Source organism: Schistocerca serialis, chromosome 1 (genome assembly GCF_023864345.2).
Source record: "Schistocerca serialis cubense isolate TAMUIC-IGC-003099 chromosome 1, iqSchSeri2.2, whole genome shotgun sequence".
In the NCBI taxonomy this organism is placed as follows: Eukaryota; Metazoa; Arthropoda; class Insecta; order Orthoptera; family Acrididae; genus Schistocerca; species Schistocerca serialis.
Genome location: NC_064638.1, coordinates 129777286 through 129803369, shown reverse-complemented (window position 1 = coordinate 129803369; position 26084 = coordinate 129777286). Strand labels below are relative to the sequence as shown.

The following is a 26084-nucleotide window of genomic DNA, read 5'->3' as shown; positions in this document are numbered from 1 at the left end:
CTACGTGGAAGGAAACGTGCACCATCTGGGCATTTGCTTGAAGTGAAAAACCTACATGTGCATGGCTATAGTCTGGGAGACGAGTCTTTGGTATTGACAGCTCGGTGGCGTCTTTCCGTTGCCTAGCGACCGCAGGCAGGCAGCCAATGACGGCCTGACTTTGAGCGGGTAGCAAGGGCCACGTTGCCGCTCTGAAACCCGGTCGCGCGCGCTTATGAAACTTACCAGTGTCTCGCGTGCAGGCGGTGCGGTCGTTCGTCCTTTGTCTGAAGTTGAATTCGCAGTTTATTTCGTTTTTGTTGTTTTTAGTGTTTCTTTGTTTATGTTTCGTTGTAAACAATGTCTAGTGTGGCGGGTAGTACCAGCCCAACACAAGAAGTGAAACGGAGGAAGAAAAGTGTGCTACACACCCAGGCCTGTGAATTCGTGTGCTCTGTGAGGGATTACTTTGAGAAAGAAAAGGACAAAGGTGGGCCCTTAATTCCTGGTGTTCAGGTTGTGAAGAGAACTGCAGCAGCATTGAAAATAAGTAAGAACACTGTTGTAAAGATAGGGAAAGAACAGTATAGTGTAGATTGTGACGATAGTGGCACAACAAAGCTGCACACACCAGGAAAGAAGCGACCGAGAAATAAGCAGGTGACAGCTTTGGACGATTTTCAGAAAGACGCTATTCGTCGTCATATATACAGCTATTATAAGAGAAGGGAACATCCCACTCTATCTAAATTACAGGTGTCGCTTCAGAAAGACGATCTTTTTAAAGGGAGCAAATTTTCATTGCGTACAGTGTTGAAAGACATAGGCTTCAGCTATTCACTGCTTAACGGACACAAAATATTAATGGAAAGGACAGATGTATTTGCATGGCGGTGCAGATTTCTGCGCAGGATCATGGGTGTGAAATTCGAAAGTATAGTGTGGTTAGATGAAACTTGGCTCAATGCCAGCCATTCTTTACGTAGAGGCTGGAATGATGAAACGCCCGAGGGGACAATGGCAGTGCCTGTTGGCAAAGGAGGGCGTATTATTGTCTTACATGCAGGAACATCGAAAGGTTTTGTGCCAAACTGCTTGAAAATGTTTCGGTCAAAAAAGACGGGAGATTACCATGAAGAAATGAACAGTGTAGTATTTCAAGAATGGTTCGAGACATCGCTTATGACGAATCTGACAAGTCCATCAGTGATTGTTATGGACAATGCGCCTTATCATTCCGTTGTTCACGATAAGGCACCAACCTTGGCAACAAAAAAAGACGATATCATTCAGTGGTTGAAACGGCGAAAAGTAGATTTCAGAGATTTAAGGAAGGCGGAACTGCTCGAAATTGTGGCACAAAAGAAACCCCAATTTCCAACATATGTAATTGACGAGATTGCTAAAAGGCACGGGCATGAAATCGTTCGGCTTCCTCCATACCACTGTCACTTCAATGCAATTGAAGGAGTGTGGGCGCAAATAAAAAATTACATTGCTGCAAACAATAAAAAATTCACGATCTCTGAAGTGGAAACTCTCCTTACAGCAGCTATCAATAAAGTGACAAGCGAGACGTGGGCTAAAATTGTAAACAGCACTACAAGTGCCATCAGAGAGGCGGCCAAAACCGAAGGGGTTGTGGAAGAATGCATCGAAAATTTAATTATACATCTGGGAGAGAGCAGTGATAGTTCGAGTAGTGCTGAGGAAGACAATGTCAAATCAGATTCTGACAGTGATGTGAGTGGTATTTTTCCATTACGGTAACTACAACGTATTCAGGAATGTAAGGAGGGAGTTTGCTATCGATCTACAACCAGATCATCCATGTTATGAGTACTTTCTTCAGATTACAACTCTTAATACACTGACCAATTATTCTGTAGCTTGTAGTAGAACAAATTAATAATGCTAATACTTAACAATGGAAACCAAAACTGCTAATGTTCAACAACTTGCGAAAATAGTTTTCATTTCAGTTGTGAAGTTTAACAAATAACTTTATTATGTTTCAGCATCTTAGATACTTATACTAAATAGCTCTTATCAGTTTTCGAGTTAATATATTTTAAGCATCAACTTTAAATAATTTCACGTGTACCAATACGACTTGTATTTTGTCTCGCTTTTATTTCTGCTGCTAGAGAATGCGTGTAGCAGACAGGGCGCCGCGTGCTGTGAGCCACGTTGGGCAACAGCACCGTCTGCCCGCCGGAACTGTCAGTACCAATCACTCGTCTCACGGACTAATAGTGGAGAAATTCTTCCAGGGCTCATTGCATGTACGGTATTTTCTACAAGTGTCGGACTATCAATGGGATGTAAACATCTTATGTCTATTGTTTGCTTGCTACGAAAGCTAGAGCAGTTTGGTGTGTGTGTGTGACAGAAAGAGAGAGGAAGAGTGGGGGTACTAACAAGACGAGCACGTCGGGGAAGGTGAGGTCGGTGAGCGATCGGTCGACGGGGCAGAGCAGCGTGGTGTCGTAGATCTCGGTGCCGATGCGCGCCAGGCAGAAGACGGCGAAGCGTCGGTAGTCGCCCTTGTTCTTGAAGTGGTCCGTGTCGCGCCAGATGAGCGGCATGCGCACGTCCGAGAGCGACACGCGGCCCGTGCACGGCTTCACCCCGAACCTGCGGCACAACAACACACAAACGTGTTAACTCTACAGTGGGAAAGCCAGGATTGAGTGTAACAATACTATTAAAATGATAGCTGCTACTCACCATATAGCGGAGACGCTGAGCAACAGATAGGCACAACAAAAAAGACTATCAGAAAATGAGCCTTCGTCGTGTTGGAGGTACTTCTGGAACAAACGAACACACACACACACACACACACACACACACACACACACACACACACACACACATGCTATCTCCGACTAAGGCCTTGTTGGCCAAAATCTCATTTTCCGACTGTCTTTTTATTGTGCCTATGTGCGGCTCAGCATCTCCGCTATATGGTGAGTAGCAACGACCCTTTTCATAAACCTGTTAACTGTTTCAGACACATAAATATGACACAAATTTCGACCCTTATCACACAAGTATTTTATTTCTTGAACAATTTTATAAAAAAAATTGGTGAAACGTTACACAATTACATCAGAATAAGAACATTAACAGACATCACGATGTTTTTTACAAAAGAGATTTCCGAAAACTGTGGTGGCGCTACTTGATGCAAGACGTATTCTTGAAATAGAAGAACCTGCCACGCGTGACACTTCATGCAGCGTGATTGTCTTGGAAGCAAGACCTGAAATTGTTACCCAGCAAAGACAAAAGCGGTCGTAACTTGTACAGCTTATCATAACCTTTCTCACCCTGCTTTGAGATGCAGCTGACATGCAATCTGGATCGTCACCACTACACTCTGCAACTTCGTCTGATGAACACCGACCTGAAGGTACTTCTGGAGCAACATTGATGCTTGGTAGTACATATTTTGAACTCAAAGTTATTCATGAAATAGTCGTCTTCTGCACAATATAACTCAGAACGTTGAATTCATCATTCCTTCTGAACGCACGTAAGTCATTATCTTACCTATAATATAAAGCTGAATCAACAATGTATCACGTAAAAAGGGAAGCACGCACTGAGTCGTAGTGGAGGAAAACCAGGAACACGGGGCACAATGTGTGGGATTACTACTTCTTACGTCTCTCGATCCTAGTGGAAACTGCCCCATCACGTTCAATGGGTGGTTCGACAAAAATACCTTCGCGCTGGGTGAATCAAGACTTCTGAATTAAGCGGTAAACTTTTTTTCCACAATGCACTTAACACCGAGGGGAATGTGATCGGCACATTGCACCACCTGGCCTAGAAAGAGTTCAATCGCTTACACAGTGCTTAGAGTATTACAATATTTTGCCCGTAGCAGCGTAGACGGCGTCGTCGGGGTGGAGACAACGATAGTGTAGGGAGGGTGCTCTCCGTGGAGAGGGGGAGGGGGGGGGGGCTCCCTTGCGGACGAGACAGTGTGGTATCGGAGGTGTGGTTCTACGACTGAACCCCCTCACACAAACGCACATCAGGCAGAAATAAGGTATAGCTTGCGGGTCTGCAATCGATCGTATTAACCGGTTACGCCAGTATAACCAATAATTTGACAAGTATATCGATTATTAGCAGAAACACGATGGGTACACGATTGCGCTGAAATTTCAACAGAGGGAGCGATTTGTTTTCGCCTATCTCGTACACCTTCTTTGCCTGTCTTGTCAAAAGACGGCGGGGTTTACACAGTTTCACCACGCTAATGCAGTTGCAACTGCGATAGCACCCTGAAACAGTCTTTATTAAACAAACAGGTGACGACAAGTAAGGACAACAGCTTATGAAAAGTTCATGCGCGATATAAAAACAAAAGCGCGAGTTCTTCTTTTGTGTTGTTACAAACCATACTAATTCTCATTTAATCAGCTATCGATGGTAAATAAGAAAATTGCTTGAACTCATTGAAAAATTCTGTAGTCACCCGTATGTCGCGGTGGATAAGAATGTTTCGCATGTTAACTATGTGGCTAAATACTCTCCACTTTACGTGGTGTCATTTGCCAAACTCTTTTTGGTACATCGAACCGTTTATACGATATGACAGATGTGATGGATACGTTCACACACTCGTTTGCGCACTCGATCGGAAGGGGGCCAGTGCACTATACACAAACCATTTTCTCAATATAGATATAGACCTCGTGGTCAAGTTTAAAGAAAAATCTAGTATGTTAGCTCCATTTCGTATGCAGCGGTAAATGACCTAACATGAACCAAAAGCAAACTCAAAGTGACTATTTTGCATTGCAAATTATTCATGTTTCGTAAAGTTCCATACATAATGCCAAATTTTACAGTAACTACGACAAGATAACGAATGAGACAATAAGCTATGTACTGCTCTAGTTATCTTGCACAAGCTCTACTGCAACTGCTCAGCAGCCAAGATCTATAACGAATAAGGATGTGGTGTGCTCGAAGGGGGAAGGCAAATTTGAATCCTGATGGCGGAACAAAGCCAGAAGATTTGGGTATAACGTCCTGTCGACGATGAGGTCTTTCCAGGCAGCTCACCCTCGAATCCGAGTTTTCATCGTTAGTGTTTGGCATTTAGTGCGGAGAGGCCGTGGCATTTAGTTCCTGACCACGAGAACTTCATGCCAATTTTGAGAGTCAATAAAACCTTTCCGCAGTTGGTCTTAGCCTAAGGAGTGGCCAACTAAGGTCACGTGACTGTTGCTCGGTGCGGAAGAGAGGCAGAGGTCACGTGTGCGCGCAGACGGTTCAAATGGCTCTGAGCACTATGGGACTTAACATCTGAGGTCATCAGTCCCCTAGAACTTAGAACTACTTAAACCTAACTGACCTAAGGACATCACACACATCCATGCCCGAGGCAGGATTCGAACCTGAGACCGTAGCAGCAGCGCGGTTCCGGACTGAAGCGCCGAGAACCGCTCGGCCACAACGGCCGGCAGTCACCGCACCAACTTAGTCATTTGTCGTTTATCATAGACACACATCCATGCCCCAGGCAGGATTCCAACCTGCGACCGTCGCGTAGAGGTTAGAATTCAAAGCAGGACACTGATGCTAAGTTTGCTGACTGGGTGTTTCGCACCGTAATCTCTCTTTCCCGTACCGGACATAAACAAGCCCACCACCACCCATTGATGAATTCCGACTCGATCGTCACTGTAAAAACGTGTGTTCTCGACGTCTTGTTGCGGAAGCAGATTGCAAGGGAGGTCAGGGTTCGCCAGTCAGTGAGACACTAGGATGATGTTACTTACAGATGCAATAGTTTCTGACCAAACACGCTGTTTTACTCGACCATAGAAGACACTGATGGTCCCTGTAGGTCAACATTTTCGGCATCACTGATTGCAGTTCGGTTTTCAAGGGCGCCTAACGTTTACTTTCCTTCACTGCACCACCTCAGCTTTTCCCTGAATCACACAGATCCGAGCCGTTGCACTTTTAGAATCACTCACTGTATGATAGGTTGCCGGCTGTAGCTATGACGCGTTCCTGCTGCATATGCATTCCTTATACAAGCTCAAGACGGCTTTAAGTGGTTTATGAGAACAGTCAACTTTCCTTGAACAGATGCTTTACATTCACTGGCGTAGCTTTCTTGTGAGGCTACAAATGGACTGACCTCGCATACTGCTGCCGGCCTGAAAATACTCAAACTTGTGTACTTGGCGCGGCTGGAGCTGCTGTGAGCAAAGCCCAGACACTTGCCGCTGCGGATAAATCCCGCGACAACCGCCTGTAGCCCCGGCAGAGCTTTTGAAATACGCCGCACAGCTGATCCGTGCGACTGCGGGCGCTCCAAATGTGTGAGCACATGTGGAAAGACAATCAATGACTTCTTTTCTACCATTCTCCTCATTCCTCGCTATTCCTATCTCTCTCCTTACTGAATGAGAAAGCTTGCTCTGGCACTGCCACGCCTCTCTGTCACACAAGTTTAGATGAACCAGTATCCGTAGGTCTCACGCCAATAAACAAAGCTTTTGGTAAGAGTGTGGCGTAGGACGCAGCTGCGGTTCATTCCTGGTGTTAAACAGGCAAGTTTCGTCACCCCTAGCGACTCTGTACGACTGGGCACTACTATCAGTAACGTCCAGTTTTGCGGTATTTTTGTACTATACAGTGATCTGTTGACGATAGTTTTGATGACTCACGACATATTAATAAAGGTAATAAATCCCTTGAATGAGTCTTTGATCGTTATGAATTTTTCGAACAATTTCATTAGATCACTTTATGCACTTTCATTTATTATAACATTTATCCAACTGTCATCATCATATCGAAACTTAAAATTTCCAGTGTCAGTTGCAATAAAATGCATGCCTCGCTTACGCCTAAGTTTCATTGGACATCATAAGTTTTGATATGGCGATGACAGTTAGCAAAACGTAATAAATGAATACATCTAAATTTGTCTAATAGCATTATTGGTAAAAAGAAAGGTAACACAAAGAAGTCATCAGTCCAAAAGTTGGTTTGAAGACCTTTAAGCTGTACTAGACATGATCCCATTATATACGGGTCGAACGAAACATTTCCGTTTGGGGCTTTGCAGTAACGTATATGCAACGTAACGTGACTGCGATGCGGGTATATAAGCACCGGCATATAGGCAACGGACTAGTCCAGCACTCATGTCCCTCCGACATGCGTCCGGTAAATGCGGAAACGTGAACTACGGCGACGTCTGTCAATTTATTGCTTACTTTTGTAAGGGTTTCATATTTCGTTTTTGCATCTTGATTGTATGTGTGTTTTTTATTCCTTGTTTTATTATGTTAGCGATGTTAACTTTGAGTTGATTTTGGTTTTTCGTTCATAACTTGGCCATGTTTATAGTTTTTTACGATTGTTCTTAAGTCCTTTTTTTAATAGTAGATTTTCCTCATCTTTTGTAAAGGGTACATTTATAAGATTTTTAATGCGTGGGTAGAATTTCAATGGTGATGTTAGTTCTTGTGTGGGTTTTAGTGATTGGTGTTGTGCAAATTTTAGGTTATTAATTTTCTTATTGTGCAGTCTTTGTATCTGTGTGCTAACGTGAAAAACATAGTTATCTATAAAATTAAATTTAATGTCAACTGTTAGAGGAGTAACACTGTTGTTCATATGCAGATGCGCTAGATATACTTCTTAGTTCAAAGCTTCTCCTTGTCGTAGTTTAACCTTGATGTCTTCTTGCCGCTGAAATCGTGATCCAAATTCTTGTACTTGCGTTGCTTAGCTAGGTTTTGTTCGTGCCTTAATGTTTAATTTTATTGAAAACTATGTCTCTCATATTAGCTGACAGATACAAGAATTGCATAATAACAAAACAAATAACCTAAAATTTGCACAGCATCAGTCGCTACAACCCACACATGTACTTACTTCGCCATTCCAGTGCTATCAACGCATTAAAAATCGTACAAATACACTACTGGCCATTAAAATTGCTACACCAAGAAGAAAACCGGATGATAAACGGGTATTCATTGGACAAATATATTATACTAGAACTGACATGTGATTACATTTTCACGCAATTTGCGTGCATAGATCCTGAGAAATCAGTACCCAGAACAACCGCCTCTGGCAGTAATAATGGCCTTTATACGTCTGGGCGTTGAGTCAAACATAGCTTGGATGGCGTGTACAGGTACAGCTGCCCTTGCAATTCAACACAATACCACAGTTCATCAAGAGTAGTGACTGGCGTATTGTGACGAGCCAGTTGTTCGGCCACCATTGACCAGACGTTTCCAATTGGTGAGAGATCTGGAGAATGTGCTGTCCAGGGCAGCAGTCGTCAAATTTTTCCACTGTCACGCAATTTTTTTGAACACATGGTCCAACAAAACCAGTACTTAAGTGAACCATACAGTGAATCTGCACTTATTCAATTATGTATTTCTAAATTACCACGATCATTAAGAGTGTCACTTAACGGGTCAGCAGAGAGAAAATATTTCGGCATTTAGAGATCTGTTACAGCTTTTGGAAGTGCAGCAATCGGATTATTCCTTTATAAACAAAAATTTTTCATATAATAACCAAGGTCAACATACATACAGCAATTACGATCAGCACGCAATTTCAATAGCAAAGCTAATAGACGCTTCAGGAACGACAACCACCAGAACTTTAATAACAGACAAAATTTTAATTATCAGTATCGTCAAGATTATCAGCAACAGCGAACGCATTTTGGTAACAATAGAGGTTTTTCACAACAACAGCATGAAAACCAACCGGTTAGCATACCTAACCAACAATGTAATGTACAAGGTCAACCAAGCTTTAATGTTTCGCCGCCTACACGTATGGCATCAGCTCCAACAAATAGTAACGCACAGCAACAAGGAAATAACTACGTACAGAAAACACACCGTTTCAATTCCTATCGCAATGCACCGTATAGAAATGACTATCATGACAGACGTAAAAGTAATGAGCACAATTTTCAGCGTATGTTTAATAACAGTCGATCTTATCAGCAGCAAAATCATCCGCAACAACAAATTATTATGAATGAACCAGACAGTAGATATCATCCCGAACGTAATACGTCAGGAAGAAATAACAGAACAGTTCAAATAGTGGAAATGCCACAGCATCCTCCCGAAAATAATAGCACGTCAGATAGAATTTGACTAGATACAGTACAGGTTGCATCTTCCAGCAACGTAAGCAATACTTTTGACACGGAGAATCTTGTTCACGAAAATGTTATTACTTTTGACGACATCCGAGACACTCTTTTGCAGGAAAGACCAGTTATTCAAAAAACCATTTCACACCCTGTCATTGAAGTAAAAATTGGATCATCCAAATTTTCAGCAGTAATCGATTCTGGATCACCTATGTCAGTTATAAATGAGGAAACTTTCAACGAATGTAATAAAGAGAGTACCTATCCTACGTTACCATTAGGCAAAACTAAAGGAAAAGGAGCAGTATCTAGTAAAGGAATAGATGTAAAATTACAGACACATTTATCATTTTGTATTGCAGGTCATACATTTCACTCAAATTTTTGGATTGTTCCCTTATTGACGACAGACGTTATTTTAGGTACGAATTTTCCGGTAAAATACGACGCAATTATTGACTTTCAAAACTCCTATTTAATGTTAAAGGATGAAAATGTACAACTGGCTTTAGAATTTCAGCACTCTTTATCTGCAGAAGAACAAACAATTAATCGTACAGAGGTCTTTTCCGCATCACGTAACATAGACTGTTATTCCACATTGTTAACAGATACGTACGTACACAACTATAATACTCCAGACGAAGCCCACTATGACGTTATACAGATGATTTCTGATGAAGTTAAACAGAGCAGTGCAAATACAGACGACGAACGCATGCAACTACGCAAAATTCTTTTACAGCAAGCTCCAGTTTTTGACAACGTTCCTGGTACTATGTCCGGTTTTATGTATGAATTTCAAGTTAAACAGCACGACACATTTAAAGCCAATCATTATCCCATTCCGTATATTCACAGAGAACAAGTTAAGAAAGAATTGCAAGCTATGCTTGACCAAGGAATTATTGAACCGGCAGTTAGTCCGTACATAAACCCGCTCCATATTGTTAAGAAAAAAGATGGTTCACTTCGCCTCGTATGATTCGCGTCACATCAACGACATTATTATTAATAAAACGGATCGCCCTCAGACACTAGAAGAACTTCTACAGAAATTTCATGGTACTGCTATTTATTCCACATTAGATTTGAAATCGGGATTTTGGCAAATTCAACTCCATCCAGACTGCAGAAAGTACACGGCTTTTCTCTGTTTTGGTGACTGTTACCAATTTTGTAAATTACCGTTCGGTTTAACTATTTCTTCAGCAGCATTTATTCGCGGTTTGAATACAATACTTCCGACAGAACTTAAAGAGAGAATCACAACGTATGTAGACGACATTCTTATTGCAGAAGCTAACTGGTCTGAACACAATCTGATTCTTGAACAACTGTTACGAACTTTTCGTGCACAAGGACTTACAGTTAATCTCAGTAAATCGCACTTTGGCAAAACTATTATAAAATTTCTTGGACATGTAATTTCAGCAGAAGGCATTGCGCCTGACCCGGAAAAACTTCAAGCCTTACGTGACATTACTGTTCCTACGACGAAGAAACAACTACGCAGCTTTTTGGGTTTAATTAACTTTTTTCGTAAATTTATTCATTACTCTGCTTTAGACACCTCTAGATTATGTCAATTAACAGGTAAAAACACTATTTGGTCCTGGGATAGGCAAGCACATTCTGAATTTGTGAACCTGAAAGAAGCTTTGTTGAATGCACCACTTTTATCACATCCAGATCTTACTAGAAATTTTTCCATTGCCACCGACAGTTCTAACAGCGCTTTTCAGGAAATTGAAGAAGATGGCACTACAGTAATTAAAAACATACCCTTTGCGAGTCTCATTCTGTCACCTGCTGAACGCAATTATTCTGTTACAGAACTTGAAACATTATGTGTTGTATGGGCATTTACGAGATTTCGGCATTTTCTTTATGGAAGACATACAACCGTTTACACAGACCATAGAGCTATACAGTTTTTACTTTCCGCTAAATTTACACACGGCAGATTAAGTAGATGGAATTATTTGCAGGAGTTTAATTTTACAATTGTTCACATTCCCGGTACACAAAATATTGTAGCAGACGCACTATCCCGTTCTCTCAGCAACAATCAGCAAGACATCGCAACCAACTTCTGCAAAGCAAATTTCAGCGTCATGTACATTCAACAAGCTGCATTTGAGAATTTCATTTCGTCGTCATTACAAGACATAGCACAAGAGCAGAGTAAAGACAACGTGTGGAAAGAAATTAAACACCTTTGGCAAGATAGGAATAATGTTACCATTCGAAACCATTACACTGTACGCAATAACATTCTGTTTCGCCGCTCTCACTCTGACAGCAACAATTGGTTGTTATGTATTCCTAACGAACTTGTTAACAAATTAATCTGGTATACTCATTTAAGTTACGCTCATTACGGAGCCAGAAAATGTTTTCTTATACTGAGACAGAACTGTTATTTTACCAACATGGAGAAACGTATTCGACGAGTTTTAGCATCATGTAAAATCGCCAGAAAGCTAAGTCAGATACGACGTCACATATTCCTCCGTTACATCCCATTGAACCTGTTAAATTGAGACACATGGCGACTGTAGACATTTTTGGTCCGATTCCCAGAACTAATAGAGGTTTTTGCTACATCTTTGTCGCTGTTGAACTCACTTCAAAATTTGTTACCTTCACTCCGTTACGCAAAGCTACTGCTAAAACTGTTTCGAAAGCATTTGTAAAACATTTTCTATTTCATGTAGGGCATGTATTGAAAGTAATTTCCGATAATGGATCACAGTTTCGATCTGCTATATGGACACGTATGTTACGAGCTAGAAACATTTCTCCGATCTATATATCCAGGCAACATGCTTCTTCGAACCCTTGTGAACGATTAATGAAAGAAATTGGTAAACTGTGTAGAATATACTGCCATAAAAAAACATACTGATTGGGATACACACATACTCTCATTCCAGGATGTAATTAATTCCATACCAAATGAATCTACTATGCTATCTCCGACTGTTATACTGAAAAATGTTGAACCACCTAACAAAATTAAAGAATTAGTAACCTTTCCTACATCTCGTCGACTACGACACCATGAAATAATTGACATTGCGCTGAACAACATCAAACGTGCCGCAGAGCGCCGGAGAAGACAGCAAAAACAGGTTTGTACACGCCGTGACTTTCACATTGGACAGAAGATATTAGTACGCACACATTATTTATCTAACAAAGGAAAAAGTAGGTGCAGATGGTAATGAATGATGATGAATAGTGATGAAGAATATGCTACTATGGATAATGAAGTTTTTCTTTACAGGTGATGATAGTAATGATAATGAAGTTTATCTTTACAGATGAGAATAATGATGAAGTTTATTTATTTACTGTTAGTTAAGAAATGATATGTAGTTATTTAAGTATTTGTTGCAGTTCGTCTTGATAGTAGGTCTTATGTCGCATGGTATGATGACTGAAGGTTTTGGAAAGGACAGCTAGAGATCATATATATTTAATACACATTTCATTACCTGTTAATTCGAAGTTCACTACTTTTCAGCATAATATGCGTTTCTTCTTTCAGCTTAATAATTCATTTTGTATTATTTGCAGGAGAAATTATTCATGCAATTAATGTGCTATAAGCAGTTGGTCATTAAACCTGTGTCATTCATGAATGTGATCACATATACTCTATTTGTTTCATAATCTTGCTACAGCTGACTCATGACGAATGACGTTACACATCTTCATCTGCAGTAATAAGTCAAAAGCAGATATTGTTATGCCCCAGCAATTAATTATCGATCCCAACGCAATGCATTGCTAGCACAAAAAAAAATGTATTACCAGTCCCAAATAATACTACCAGTTTTATGAGTAATACTGAATGATGTTTTCTAATCACAGACTTTGAGTAATAGTTACAGTGTTACATTTTTAAATATGTCTTATGTCACTTGAATGATGAGTTCTGAGTAATAGTGAATGATATTTTGTAATAATGCATGCATGCTCTACAGTCTTTAACTCCTGTTTTGACTGATGATTTCTGGTGTTTTGTAACTGGCCAATGAGTGCCAATAATTATTTTAAATATGTTATATGTCACTTGAATGATGCAAAATGTTTTGTAATATTCAATACTTGCTGGCCAATGAGTGCCAATAATTATTTTTAAATATGTCATATGTCACTTGAATGATGAAAAATGTTTTGTAATATTCAATACTTGCCGACCAATGAATGCCACTATTTCTTATATTTTAAATTTATATTATGTCACTTACATGCTATATATATGATTACCAGTAGCTTGATGCTACACTCATTAGCTCCTGTTTTGAATGATGATTTCTGATGGTTTGTAACTGGTCAATGAGTGCCAATGTTCTCTGTAAACAGATTACTTATGAACATTATTCTGTAATACGTCATACATGGTACAGAAATGTTCAGTAACTGGGTGATGAGTGCCATGAATTACTCAAATCAGTTGATAAACTAGTGTAATTATCAATGATGACTGGCATAAGACTTAATGTCCTTCACCTTCTGACCTAATTACCAGAAATTACTGCAATATCCGTTTGTCCTGTCTATCCTCATGATCATGGAGCACTATATTTGGTTTTTGCACTAATTCTACGTTGGTGTACCCTACAAGAACGTGGTGTTGACACGACATGCTGTCCACCACCTTGAGCGATGGAGATATTATTATGGTCCCACTGTTTGGTGTACCTAATGTACTACCAAAATGATAACATGGAATATTAATACGACATTTCAGTGTCTTGGCTACACTGATTAATACTTCAGGGAAAAGAACTTCAGATTGTCTCACTTGGTGTTGTGCTTCTGTAGAAAGATATGGACTTTCAGTGCAGCTGCGTGCAACCTAATGTGCTACAACCATGATGCAATCCTTCCCTTTCCTATCCTAGTTCTTGTAAAATAGTAAAATAAAAAAATTAAAAAAAAACTACAGTGCGTGTGGTTGGTTGGTTTGGGGAAGGAGACCAGACAGCGAGGTCATCGGTCTCATCAGATTAGGGAAGGACGGGGAAGGCCGTGCCCTTTGAAAGGAACCATCCCGGCATTTGCCTGGAGCGATTTCGGGAAATCACGGAAAACCTAAATCAGGATGGCCGGACACAGGATTGAACCGTCGTCCTCCCGAATGCGAGTCCAGTATCTAACCACTGCGCCACCTCGCTCGGTCAGTGCGTGTGCACTTTCTGTCATTTGTTAATATGATTTGTATTCACTGTGTATACATTTTGTGATTTGCTGATGTATTCTGAACTACAGTGCGTGTGCACTTTATGTCATTTGTTAATATGATTTGTATTCATTGCTTATACATTTTGTGATTTCCTGATATGTTCTGTACTACAGTGTGTGTGCACTTTATGTCATTTGTTAATATGATTTGTACTCATTGCGTATACATTTTGTGATTTCCTGATATGTTCTGTACTACAGTGCATGTGCACTTTTGTCATTTGTTAATATGATTTGTACTCATTCTGTATACATTTTGTGATTTCCAGATATGTTCTGTACTACAGTTCGTGTGCACTTTTGTCATTTCTTAATATGTTCTGTACTCATTGCGTATACATTTTGTCATTGCTTGATATGTTCTGTACTCAGTGCATGTGCACTATATTTTATTTCATGTTCTGCACTTATATATATATATATATATGTGTATATATTCTGTGATTGTAAACTTAGTTAATTAAGAAAAATTTGTTGCTCATGGCAAGTCCAATTGACTCACCATCGCTGCCAAATTTTTGCCCCCCCCCCCTCCCACAGTGGAGGGTTATGTAAGAGGTATGCGCTATATGCGCTGCCTGCAACAGGCAAGACTTAGGAGAGTCTCTGACCAAAGAGCAGTATGTAGTTGGTTGTTGCTTGTCGCTAGTCGACAGTAGTCTGCAGTAGTCTGCAGTAGTCTGCATGAGTGTGCGGGAGTCTGCGCGTGACTGTGCTTGTGTGCAGTCTGCTCTGGTCGGGACTCTGGAGGATGAGTATTATTGTAGAAGGTAAAGAAGCAGCCTTGCGCATATCTAATAATGTATGTTAACTGTCATTCAATTTCTTTTAAAAAATGCCCCAATAATAATTTTCATAATATAAAGTAATTTTTTTAAAAAAAGCATCCATTTCAATTTAAAGAATATATCTTGTGGATAATTATTCCTTTCACCAATCACAAAGCACAGGCCAGCATTGCACGAAGCTGTGCCGAAATTTTTTTAGGTAAGAGCAGATATATTCGCAGTTTTTATTGAGGTAAGAATTTTTGCTTTTTTTATTCAGAATACAGGACCGTGGCGCAGCGTTGCTGTCGTCATAAAATTTACCAGGTTACTGAATATTTTTTATTTCGGGGTTTTTGGAATTTTTCTGTTTCGAACTTAACATTAAATGAGAAAAGAATTTTGTGGGTACATTGAATGTGAATGCATTTCTGCACAGAGATAATAAATGGGAGCCAATTTTGTTCAGAGGTTACAATATTTGAAATTCATTTAATTAATATTTTTGCGGGGAGGTTACACTTGGTTCATGGTTAATTTAATTAATAATATTTGTGGGGCGTTACATTGTAAACCTTGTGACGATAAAAAATACTTACGTGCACGCCAAGACATTTAATTTTTACAAAATATCACACATACAAAGGCAGCGATTGTTGGACTGCTCCATGTATGAGAAAAACATAAAAAATGTAAGTTTTGTATTCATTGTAAATTTGTTAATGATTATAATTTAACGCCTTTGTTCTTTGAGAATATATTGATGATTCACTGTACAGAAAATCTATGCTTATTCTTTTCTTTAAATTAACCACAAATATTGTTTATGTTTAAATGAACTTTGTTACAGGTTCGCTCTTTATCGCGGTGTCTGGATTGTATTTGGGAGACCATTAATGTGTTCAATTTCCGATCTGACAACATTTTTTTACAAAATTTCACTGTTTTGCATTCACTTCCAATTTTTTTTATTATTCAAATAGGTCCCTTAGGTAGTTTCATTGAAGAGTCTCATTGCGTGAAAGCAAGCCGGGTTAAGAGGTCATTTGAGAAACTATTTTCGCGCAGTCAATCTGTACGTCTGCTGAACACAATCGAGAACCGACGCATCGGCGATCATTCATTAATTTTTCTCTCTTTCCAAGTCGTACCAAAAAACGGCCAAGGAGAACTGCTGTGAGTACGCAATCTAGTGTTAAAAGTTGCATTCTTTATCTTGTCAGCAAACATTGCCATAAATTATCATCATCAATGTTGTTGTTGTTGATGTGGTCTTCAGTCCTGAGACTGGTTTGATGCAGCTCTCCATGCTACTCTATCATGTGCAAGCTTCTTCATCTCCCAGTACCTACTGCAACCTACATCCTTCTGAATCTGCTTAGTGTATTCATCTCTTGGTCTCCCCATACGATTTTTACCCTCCACGCTGCCCTCCAATACTAAATTGGTGATCCCTTGATGCCTCAGAACATGTCCTCCCAACCGATCCCTTCTTCTGGTCAAGTTGTGCCACAAACTCCTCTTCTCCCCAATCCTATTCAGTACCTCCTCATTAGTTATGTGATCTACCCATCTAATCTTCAGCATTCTTCTGTAGCACCACATTTCGAAAGCTTCTATTCTCTTCTTGTCCAAACTACAATCCTGGAAATGGAAAAAAGAACACATTGACACCGGTGTGTCAGACCCACCATACTTGCTCCGGACACTGCGAGAGGGCTGTACAAGCAATGATCTCACACACACGGTACAGCGGACACACCAGGAACCGCGGTGTTGGCCGTCGAATGGCGCTAGCTGCGCAGCATTTGTGCACCGCCGCCGTCAGTGTCAGCCAGTTTGCCGTGGCATACGGAGCTCCATCGCAGTCTTTAACACTGTTAGCATGCCGCGACAACGTGGACGTGAACCGTATATGCAGTTGACGGACTTTGAGCGAGGGCGTATAGTGGGCATGCGGGAGGCCGGGTGGACGTACCGCCGAATTGCTCAACACGTGGGGCGTGAGGTCTCCACAGTACATCGATGTTGTCGCCAGTGGTCGGCGGAAGGTGCACGTGCCCGTCGACCTGGGACCGGACCGCAGCGACGCACGGATGCACGCCAAGACCGTAGGATCCTACGCAGTGCCGTAGGGGACCGCACCGCCACTTCCCAGCAAATTAGTGACACTGTTGCTCCTGGGGTATCGGCGAGGACCATTCGCAACCGTCTCCATGAAGCTGGGCTACGGTCCCGCACACCGTTAGGCCGTCTTCCGCTCACGCCCCAACATCGTGCAACCCGCCTCCAATGGTGTCGCGACAGGCGTGAATGGAGGGACGAATGGAGACGTGTCGTCTTCAGCGATGAGAGTCGCTTCTGCCTTGGTGCCAATGATGGTCGTATGCGTGTTTGGCGCCGTGCAGGTGAGCGCCACAATCAGGACTGCATACGACCAAGGCACACAGGGCCAACACCCGGCATCATGGTGTGGGGAGCGATCTCCTACACTGGTCGTACACCACCGGTGATCGTCGAGGGGACACTGAATAGTGCACGGTACATCCAAACCGTCATCGAACCCATCGTTCTACCGTTCCTAGACCGGCAAGGGAACTTGCTGTTCCAACAGGACAATGCACGTCCGCATGTATCCCATGCCACCCAACGTGCTCTGGAAGGTGTAAGTCAACTACCCTGGCCAGCAAGATCTCCGGATCTGTCCCCCATTGAGCATGTTTGGGACTGGATGAAGCGTCGTCTCACGCGGTCTGCACGTCCAGCACGAACGCTGGTCCAACTGAGGCGCCAGGTGGAAATGGCATGGCAAGCCGTTCCACAGGACTACATCCAGCATCTCCACGATCGTCTCCATGGGAGAATAGCAGCCTGCATTGCTGCGAAAGGTGGATATACACTGTACTAGTGCCGACATTGTGCATGCTCTGTTGCCTGTGTCTATGTGCCTGTGGTTCTGTCAGTGTGATCATGTGATGTATCTGACCCCAGGAATGTGTCAATAAAGTTTCCCCTTCCTGGGACAATGAATTCACGGTGTTCTTATTTCAATTTCCAGGAGTGTTTTTATCATCCATGTTTCACTTCCATACATGGCTACACTCCATACAAATACTTTCAGAAGTGACTTCCTGACACTTTAATCTATACTCAATGTTAACAAATTTCTCTTCTTCAGAAACGCTTTCCTTGCCATTGTCAGTCTACATTTTATATCCTCTCTACTTCGACCATCATCAGATATTTTGCTCCCCAAATAGCAAAACTCCTTTACTGCTTTAAGTGTCTCATTTCCTAATCTAATTCCCTCAGGTTCACCAGACTTAATTTGACAACATTCAATTATCCTCGTTTTGCTTTTGTCGATGTTCATCTTATATCCTCCCTTCAAGACACCATCCATTGCGTTCAACTGCTCTTCCAAGTCCTTTGCTGTCTCTGACAGAATTACAATGTCATCGGCAAACCTCAAAGTTTTTATTTCTTCTCCATGGATTTTAATACCTACTCCGAATTTTTCTTTTGTTTCCTTTACTGCTTGCTCAATATACAGATTGAATAACATCGGGGGGAGGCTACAACCCTGTCTTACTCCCTTCCCAACCACTGCTTCCCTTTCATGTCCCTCGGCTCTTATAACTGCCATTTGGTTTCTGTACAAATTGTAAATAGCCTTTCGCTCCCTGTATTTTACCCCTGCCACCTTTAGAATTTGAAAGAGAGTATTCCAGTCAGCATTGTCAAAAGCTTTCTCTAAGTCTACAAATGCTGGAAACGTAGGTTTGCCTTTCCTTAATCTTTCTTCTAAGATAAGTCGTAAGGTCAGTATTGCCTCAGGTGTTCCAGTGTTTCTACGGAATCCAAACTGATCATCCCCGAGGTCGGCTTCTACTAGTTTTTCCATTCGTCTGTAAAGAATTCGTGTTAGTATTTTCAGCTGTGGCTTATTAAACTGATTGTTCGGTAATTCTCACATCTGTCAACACCTGCTTTCTTTGGGATTGGAATTATTATATTCTTCTTGAAGTCTGAGGGTATTTCGCCTGTTTCATACATCTTGCTCACCAGATGGTAGAGTTTTTTCAGGACTGGCTCTCCCAAGGCCATCAGTAGTTCCAATGGAATGTTGTCTACTCCGGGGGCCTTGTTTCGACTCAGGTCTTTCAGTGCTCTGTCTAACTCTTCACGCAGTATGGTATCTCCCATTTCATCTTCATCTACATCCTCTTCCATTTCCATAATATTGTCCTCAAGTACATCGCCCTTATATAGACCCTCTATATACTCCTTTCACCTTTCTGCCTTCCCTTCTTTGCTTAGAACTGGGTTTCCATCTGAGCTCTTGATGTTCATACAAGTGGTTCTCTTATCTCCAAAAGTCTCTTTAATTTTCCTGTAGGCTGTATCTATCTTACCCCTAGTGAGATAAGCCTCTACATCCTTACATTTGTCCTCTAGCCATCCCTGCTTAGCCATTTTACACTTCCTGTCGATCTCATTTTTGAGACGTTTGTATCTCTTTTTGCCTGCTTCATTTACTGCATTTTTATATTTTCTCCTTTCATCAATTAAATTCAATATTTCTTCTGTTACCCAAGGATTTCTACTAGCCTTCGTCTTTTTACCTACTTGATCCACTGCTGCCTTCACTACTTCATCCCTCAAAGCTACCCATTCTTCTTCTACTGTATTTATTTCCCCCATTCCTGTCAATTGTTCCCTTATGCTCTCCCTGAAACTCTGAACAACCTCTGGTTCTTTCAGTTTATCCAGGTCCCATTTCCTTAAATTCCCACCTTTTTGCAGTTTCTTCAGTTTTAATCTACAGGTCATAACCAATAGATTGTGGTCAGAGTCCACATCTGCCCCTGGAAATGTCTTACAATTTAAAACCTGGTTCCTAAATCTCTGTCTTACCATTATATAATCTATCTGATACCTTTTAGTATCTCCAGGGTTCTTCCATGTATACAACCTTCTATCATGAATCTTAAACCAAGTGTTAGCTATGATTGAGTTGTGCTCTGTGCAAAATTCTACCAGGCGGCTTCCTCTTTCATTTCTTAGCCCCAGTCCATATTCACCTACTACGTTTCCTTCTCTCCCTTTTCCTACACTCGAATTCCAGTCACCCATGACTATTAAATTTTCGTCTCCCTTCACTATCTGAATAATTTCTTTTATTTCATCATACATTTCTTCAATTTCTTCGTCATCAATGTTATTTTTGGTTAAATGTGAAAAGCAAAACCTTTTAACGCTAGAAGACATAACATGATAGCTTAGGTAAGGTGGTATCTGTGGTGCAAGCTAGCATGTCAGATTTACACGACGCATACAATAATTTAGCGGATCATATACATAAAATATCGGAGGATACGGGATTTCTTAAATTAGAACAAAAGCGCGTCAATAATGACGTACAAAAACTGAACGATCGTGCTGATGTTGGGTTACATGACTGCGGAACTACTCTTTCAGAGGAGGTGGTAGAGCAACATCACACCCATCTTGAGGAAGTGGAAGGGATAGTAACCGAAACGGAGTATAAGATTGTTAACAAACTCGATACCGATTTACAGAATGCTATTCAACAAATACGTAATGAAACAGGGAAGGAAGCTGGGATTCAAGTGACCGTTTGTTGTTAACAACGAAAAGACAAACATTAAAACAGTATAGAAGCAAAACAATAGTTTTTCACCTAGTATTACACATGATGTACAAGAAGGAGAGTATGGAACATGTGAGCAGTAATCTGTATCTAATGTACAGTAAGGGAACCATCCATACGTGGCACTGGTACCTATACTGCATACACATGACAATACATCTTGCCTGTCAACTATCTTGACTGACAAAAGCCTATAAAAGATCGGAAGGTCCAGGTGTTCTTTATGGAAACAAAGAACGTACAGCCCGTAGTATTCATTACGTAGTAAGATATACAGAAGGGGACGCCTTTCTTTGGGCTGCGGACATAGATGAGCGTTGTGGAACCTATGATCAATTTGATCAGGCTTTTCTTCCTAAGGTTTGATCACCTGGAGAACAAGGACGACTGAGACGAGAAGTTTTCGAACCAGAACCATTTAGCAATAGACAAGGTGGACTGAGAAAGTATTTTGAAAAATATCTAAATAAGACTCGTCATTGGAGTAAACCGTGTCACAAGTAGATGTTCTCAAAATTTTATAGGGTTGATTATCTGCACACCTTGAGCAGAAGTTACTCATTATAACAGAAATTGATCTTAGGTATTTTCTATCCGTAGCTGATGCCATTGACCTCATTTATTAGGAGGGACGTATGAGAATCAGATAAGCGGCATTTATTTTCATAATAGTACTATGGCAGGTCAAAGGAAAAATACTAACCAACTACAAGGGTAACAGATAAGCGTAATTTTAAAAAATGGTTCAAATGAATCTAAGCACTATGGGACTTGACATCTGAGGTCATCAGTCCCCGAGACTTAGAACTACTTACACCTAACTAACCTAAGGACATTACACACATCCATTCCCCGAGGCAAGATTCGAACCTGCGACCGCAGCAGCAGCGCGGTTCCGGACTGAAGCGCCTAGAACCGCTCGGCTAAAGCGGCCGGCGTAATTTTAAAGCAACTGAAAACATAGAAAAGGGGATGGAATAGATATAACCCTGGTTACCCCGATATGCAAGGTAATGGTAATAACCGGAATAGACAAAAGAGGTGGAGCGCACCCTCTAACGAGAATCTAACCAATAGCAACGGTTGTCATAGAAACTCAAATGGTCGCACGAATCCTGTCTCAAGTAACGGCGTTAGGAAAGGGGAACCAACTTTTCATAGTAATTAAAACAATAACTGGCGTTCTCATGAGCATTTAATTCAAATAGTTGAAGTAGTTAATAGCAATGACAGTATTCCGATGCCACCACCGGAAAATGCTAGCCCGCAGAGCTTAGATTTAGAGAGTGCACTCAGCAACTTTCTATTTTCTGAGGTGTGATGGAGAACATGACTTGATAGAGCAACTACGTTTCAACGAGTCAAGGAAAGATGAACAAAAAGTAGTACAAGCAATAATACCGCAAATGTAGGCAAAATACCAGGACAGGCGAGACTGGGAACGTTTTGTCCAAGAGTTTGTTTGCGCGATAGCAAAGGACATGCATGTATCCACTTTCCCTAACAGAACTGCAAAATATTGAAAATCATAGGAAACAGGACGCAAAATGTCAAACTGCAAGCACGCATTCCTATTACCCCAAATAATGCTGCGACAAAATGTAATTTTCTTGTGATGAGAAATTAATAGTACATTGTATTCTAGTGATGGAGTTTTTCAAACACTTTACAGCGAACCTCGATATGTGTATTGGTAAATGCTATTGACAGGTTGAAACGATATTTTATTGAAGAAAAATCTAATCGAAATAGTAATGAAGTAGATTTTTATTTTGTCTATCCTGAAATACTTTTAATAAATGAGCAATGTAGTGAGGAGTAGCTGAATATCCCGGTAGCACACCATTTATGAATCAAAATGTTGGTGAGTCTAGTTATTTAGCTGAGGCACAAAGAAAGCGGTTATGTAAATTACTCATACAGTATGAACAGGTGTTTTGTAAAAAACCTGGTGTTATAAAAGATTACAGTTACAAAATGAACGTATATCCACATCAAACTTTCTGCCATAATTCTTACCCAATTCCTTGGGCGAAGAAAGAGTCGGTGAATGAGGCAATATAAAGAATGTTAAGTTGTTATGGTCCTTATGTTAGCATAAAGACACAATTTCTCGTCGCCAGTAAGGATGCGAGATGATAATGATCGGTGTTGTACAAGAGGAAATTGATGAGGAGCAAGCAGAAACGCATATGACCACCTAATGATTTGGGTAATTTTGGCTTAGAGCCTACGGTACCCATACACCCAGTTTTCGAACCTTCTCAATGCTTTCAAACGTCATACAATGGCGAAATGATCACGGTTCATTACAATTGACTGTTTTCGACTTGGATCATTGTGAATTAATGCATTTAAACCATCTTCGTCAAACCCCGAAGGCCTTTCTGCACTTCGAGACTCTCTAACGTCAAAACGATTCTCGTTAAAAGGAGAAAACCATTTTTTTGCCGAGCTCTGTCCAATGACATAATCCCCATATGCGTTGGAAAAGTTTCTGCCTGCCTCCGCTTCTGTCACACCTCTATTGAACTCAAACAGAAGAATATGTCAGAGATGTTCTGATTTCTACATTTAGCGCTCCATTTTCGATCGTCCACATTATCTACGAATGACAAAATAACAACATGCAAACTCAAATAGCAACAGTGAAATACAAAAACCAGGCAATCGATAAACAAACCCACAGCAGCCGAAATGCCAATACGCAAAACAAAAGCGCTGCGAACTTATGCATTAAACTCATACAGTAGGAAGATGGTATTTATTGTGTTGGCAGAAGAGCCAACACCGAGTTACTAGAGGAGGCCGAAATGCACGCGTTTTAGCTCACGTAGGCTGGCGTGAAGAGGAAAGGACTATTCTGACGTGAGGTTGGAATATGACAAGGAATTAGAATTCAGAAAGCATTAGTTTGATATTTAACTTTAATCAATAATGATGAACGTCGCTCTTGACGGTACATGATTCACAATATTATCTCTTCAGAATACATTCTAGTAACTGAATATGGCGCCTTGCTAGGTCGTAGCAAATGACGTAGCTGAAGGCTATGCTGAACTGTTGTCTCTGCAAATGAGAGCGTATATAGACAGTGAACCATCGCTAGCAAAGTCGGCTGTACACCTGGGGCGAGTGCTAGGGAGTCTCCCTAGACTAGACCTGCCGTGTGGCGGCGCTCGGTCTGCAATCACTGATAGTGGCGACACGCGGGTCCGACGTATACTAACGGACCGCGGCCGATTTAGAGGCTACCACCCAGCAAGTGTGGTGTCTGGCGGTGACACCACAGTATTTTTGTCTACAATAAAAACTATGAACTATCTCTAACCGTGGATCGCTTATGTAACATTAGTCAGGGCCATTAGCATCAATGTGCATATAATGATCTCTCCTTCTTCTATGAAGTCAAAATAGCGTCTAACGACATCATCCCCGTTGTGTGATTGTGTATCATGGACATAATGTAATTACCACGAAGTAGACAGAGGAAAAATTTTTATTTCCAGACATATTTTAGTCGACGTATTATGACCGCAGCGGTCACAGCGCACTGGAATATTTACTTATTTAGATCATCTACATCTACATGGATACTCTGCAAATCACATTTAAGTGCCTGGCAGAGGGTTCGTCAAACCACATTCACAATTCTCTATTATTCCAATCTCGTACAGCGCGCGGAAAGAATGAACACACATATCTTTCCGTACGAGCTCTGATTTCTCTTACGTTATCGTGGTGATCGTTCCTCCCTATATAGGTCGGCGTCAACAAAGTATTTTCGCATTCGGAGGACAAAGTTGGTGATTGGAATTTCGTGAGAAGATTCCGACGCAACGAAAAACGCCTTTCTTTTAATGATTTACAGCCCAAATCGTGTATCATTTCTGTGACACTCTCTGCCATATTTCGCGATAATACAAAACGTGCTACCTTTCTTTGAACTTTTTCGATGTAGTCCGTCAGTCAAATCTGGTAAGGATCCCAAACCGCGCACCAGTATTCTAAAAGAGGACGGGCAAGTGTAGTGTAGGCAGTCTCCTTAATAGGTCTGTTACATTTTTTAAGTGTCCTGCCAATAAAATGCAGTCTTTGGTTAGCCTTCCACGCAGCGTTTTCTATTTGTTCCTTCCAGTTTAAGTTGTTTGTAATTGTAATACCTAGGTATTTAGTTGAATTTACTGGTTTTACATTAGACTGATTTATCGTGTAACCGAAGTTAAACGAGTTCCTTTTAGCACCCATGTGGATGACCTCACACTTTTCGTTATTTAGGGTCAACTGCCACATGTCTCACCATTCCGATATTTCTTTTAAATCGTTTTGCAGTTTGTTTTGATCTTCTGATGACTTTATTACTCGATAAACGACAGCGTCATCTGCAAACAACAGAAGACGGCTGCTCAGACCGTCTCCTAAATCCTTTATATAGATAAGGAACAGCAAAGGGCCTATAACACTTCTTGGGTAACGCCAGAAATCACTTCTGTTCTACTCGATGACTTTCCGTCAATTACTATGAACTCTCTGACAGTAAATCACGAATCCAGTCACATAACTGAGACGATATTTCATAAGGTCGCAATTTCACTACAAACCGCTTGTGTGTTACAGTATCAAAAGCCTTCCGGAAATCCAGAAATACGGAATCAATTTGAAATGCTTTGTCAATAGCACTCAGCGCTTCGTGCGAGTAAAGAGATAGTTGTGTCTCACAAGAACGATGTTTTCTAAATCAGTGCTGACGCGTGTCAATAGACCGTTATCTTCAAGCTAATTCATAATGTTCGAACACAATATTTGTTCCAAAATTCTGCTGCATGTCGACGTTAATGATATGGGCCTGTAATTTAGTGGATTGCTCCTACTATATTTCTTGAATATTGGTGTGACCTGTGCAAGTTTCCAGTCTTTGGGTACGTATCTTTCGTCGAGCTGTTAAGAATGGAGCTATTGCGTCAACATACTCTGAAAGGAACCTAACTGGTATACAGTGTGGACCAGAAGACTTGCTTTTACTAGTTGCTTCACTACTCCGAGGATATCTACTTCAACGTTAATAATGTTGGCAGCTGTTCTTGATCCGTATTCTGGACTATTGACTTCGTCTTCTTTTGGTAAAGTGTTTCGGAAGGCTGTGTTTAGTAACTCTGCTTTGGCAGTGCTGTCATCGATAGTATCTCCATTACTATCGTGCAGAGAAGGCATTGACTGT

The 26084-nt window shown here is 41.0% G+C and overlaps 2 protein-coding genes across 2 annotated transcripts in view; both read right to left on the bottom strand.

The window, feature by feature from the left end:
- LOC126455673 (uncharacterized) overlaps positions 1-6382 on the bottom strand; it is a 29125-nt gene extending 22743 nt beyond the window's left edge. The window contains exons 1-2 of the mRNA XM_050091477.1: positions 6198-6382; positions 2397-2616 (exon numbers count right to left, since the gene is read on the bottom strand). Coding sequence (XP_049947434.1) covers positions 2397-2616; positions 6198-6382 — 405 coding nt within the window. The remainder of the gene's footprint in view (positions 1-2396; positions 2617-6197) is intronic.
- Positions 1-26084, bottom strand: part of LOC126464102 (rhotekin-like) — a 755639-nt gene that overhangs the window by 22894 nt on the left and 706661 nt on the right. The window lies entirely within an intron of this gene.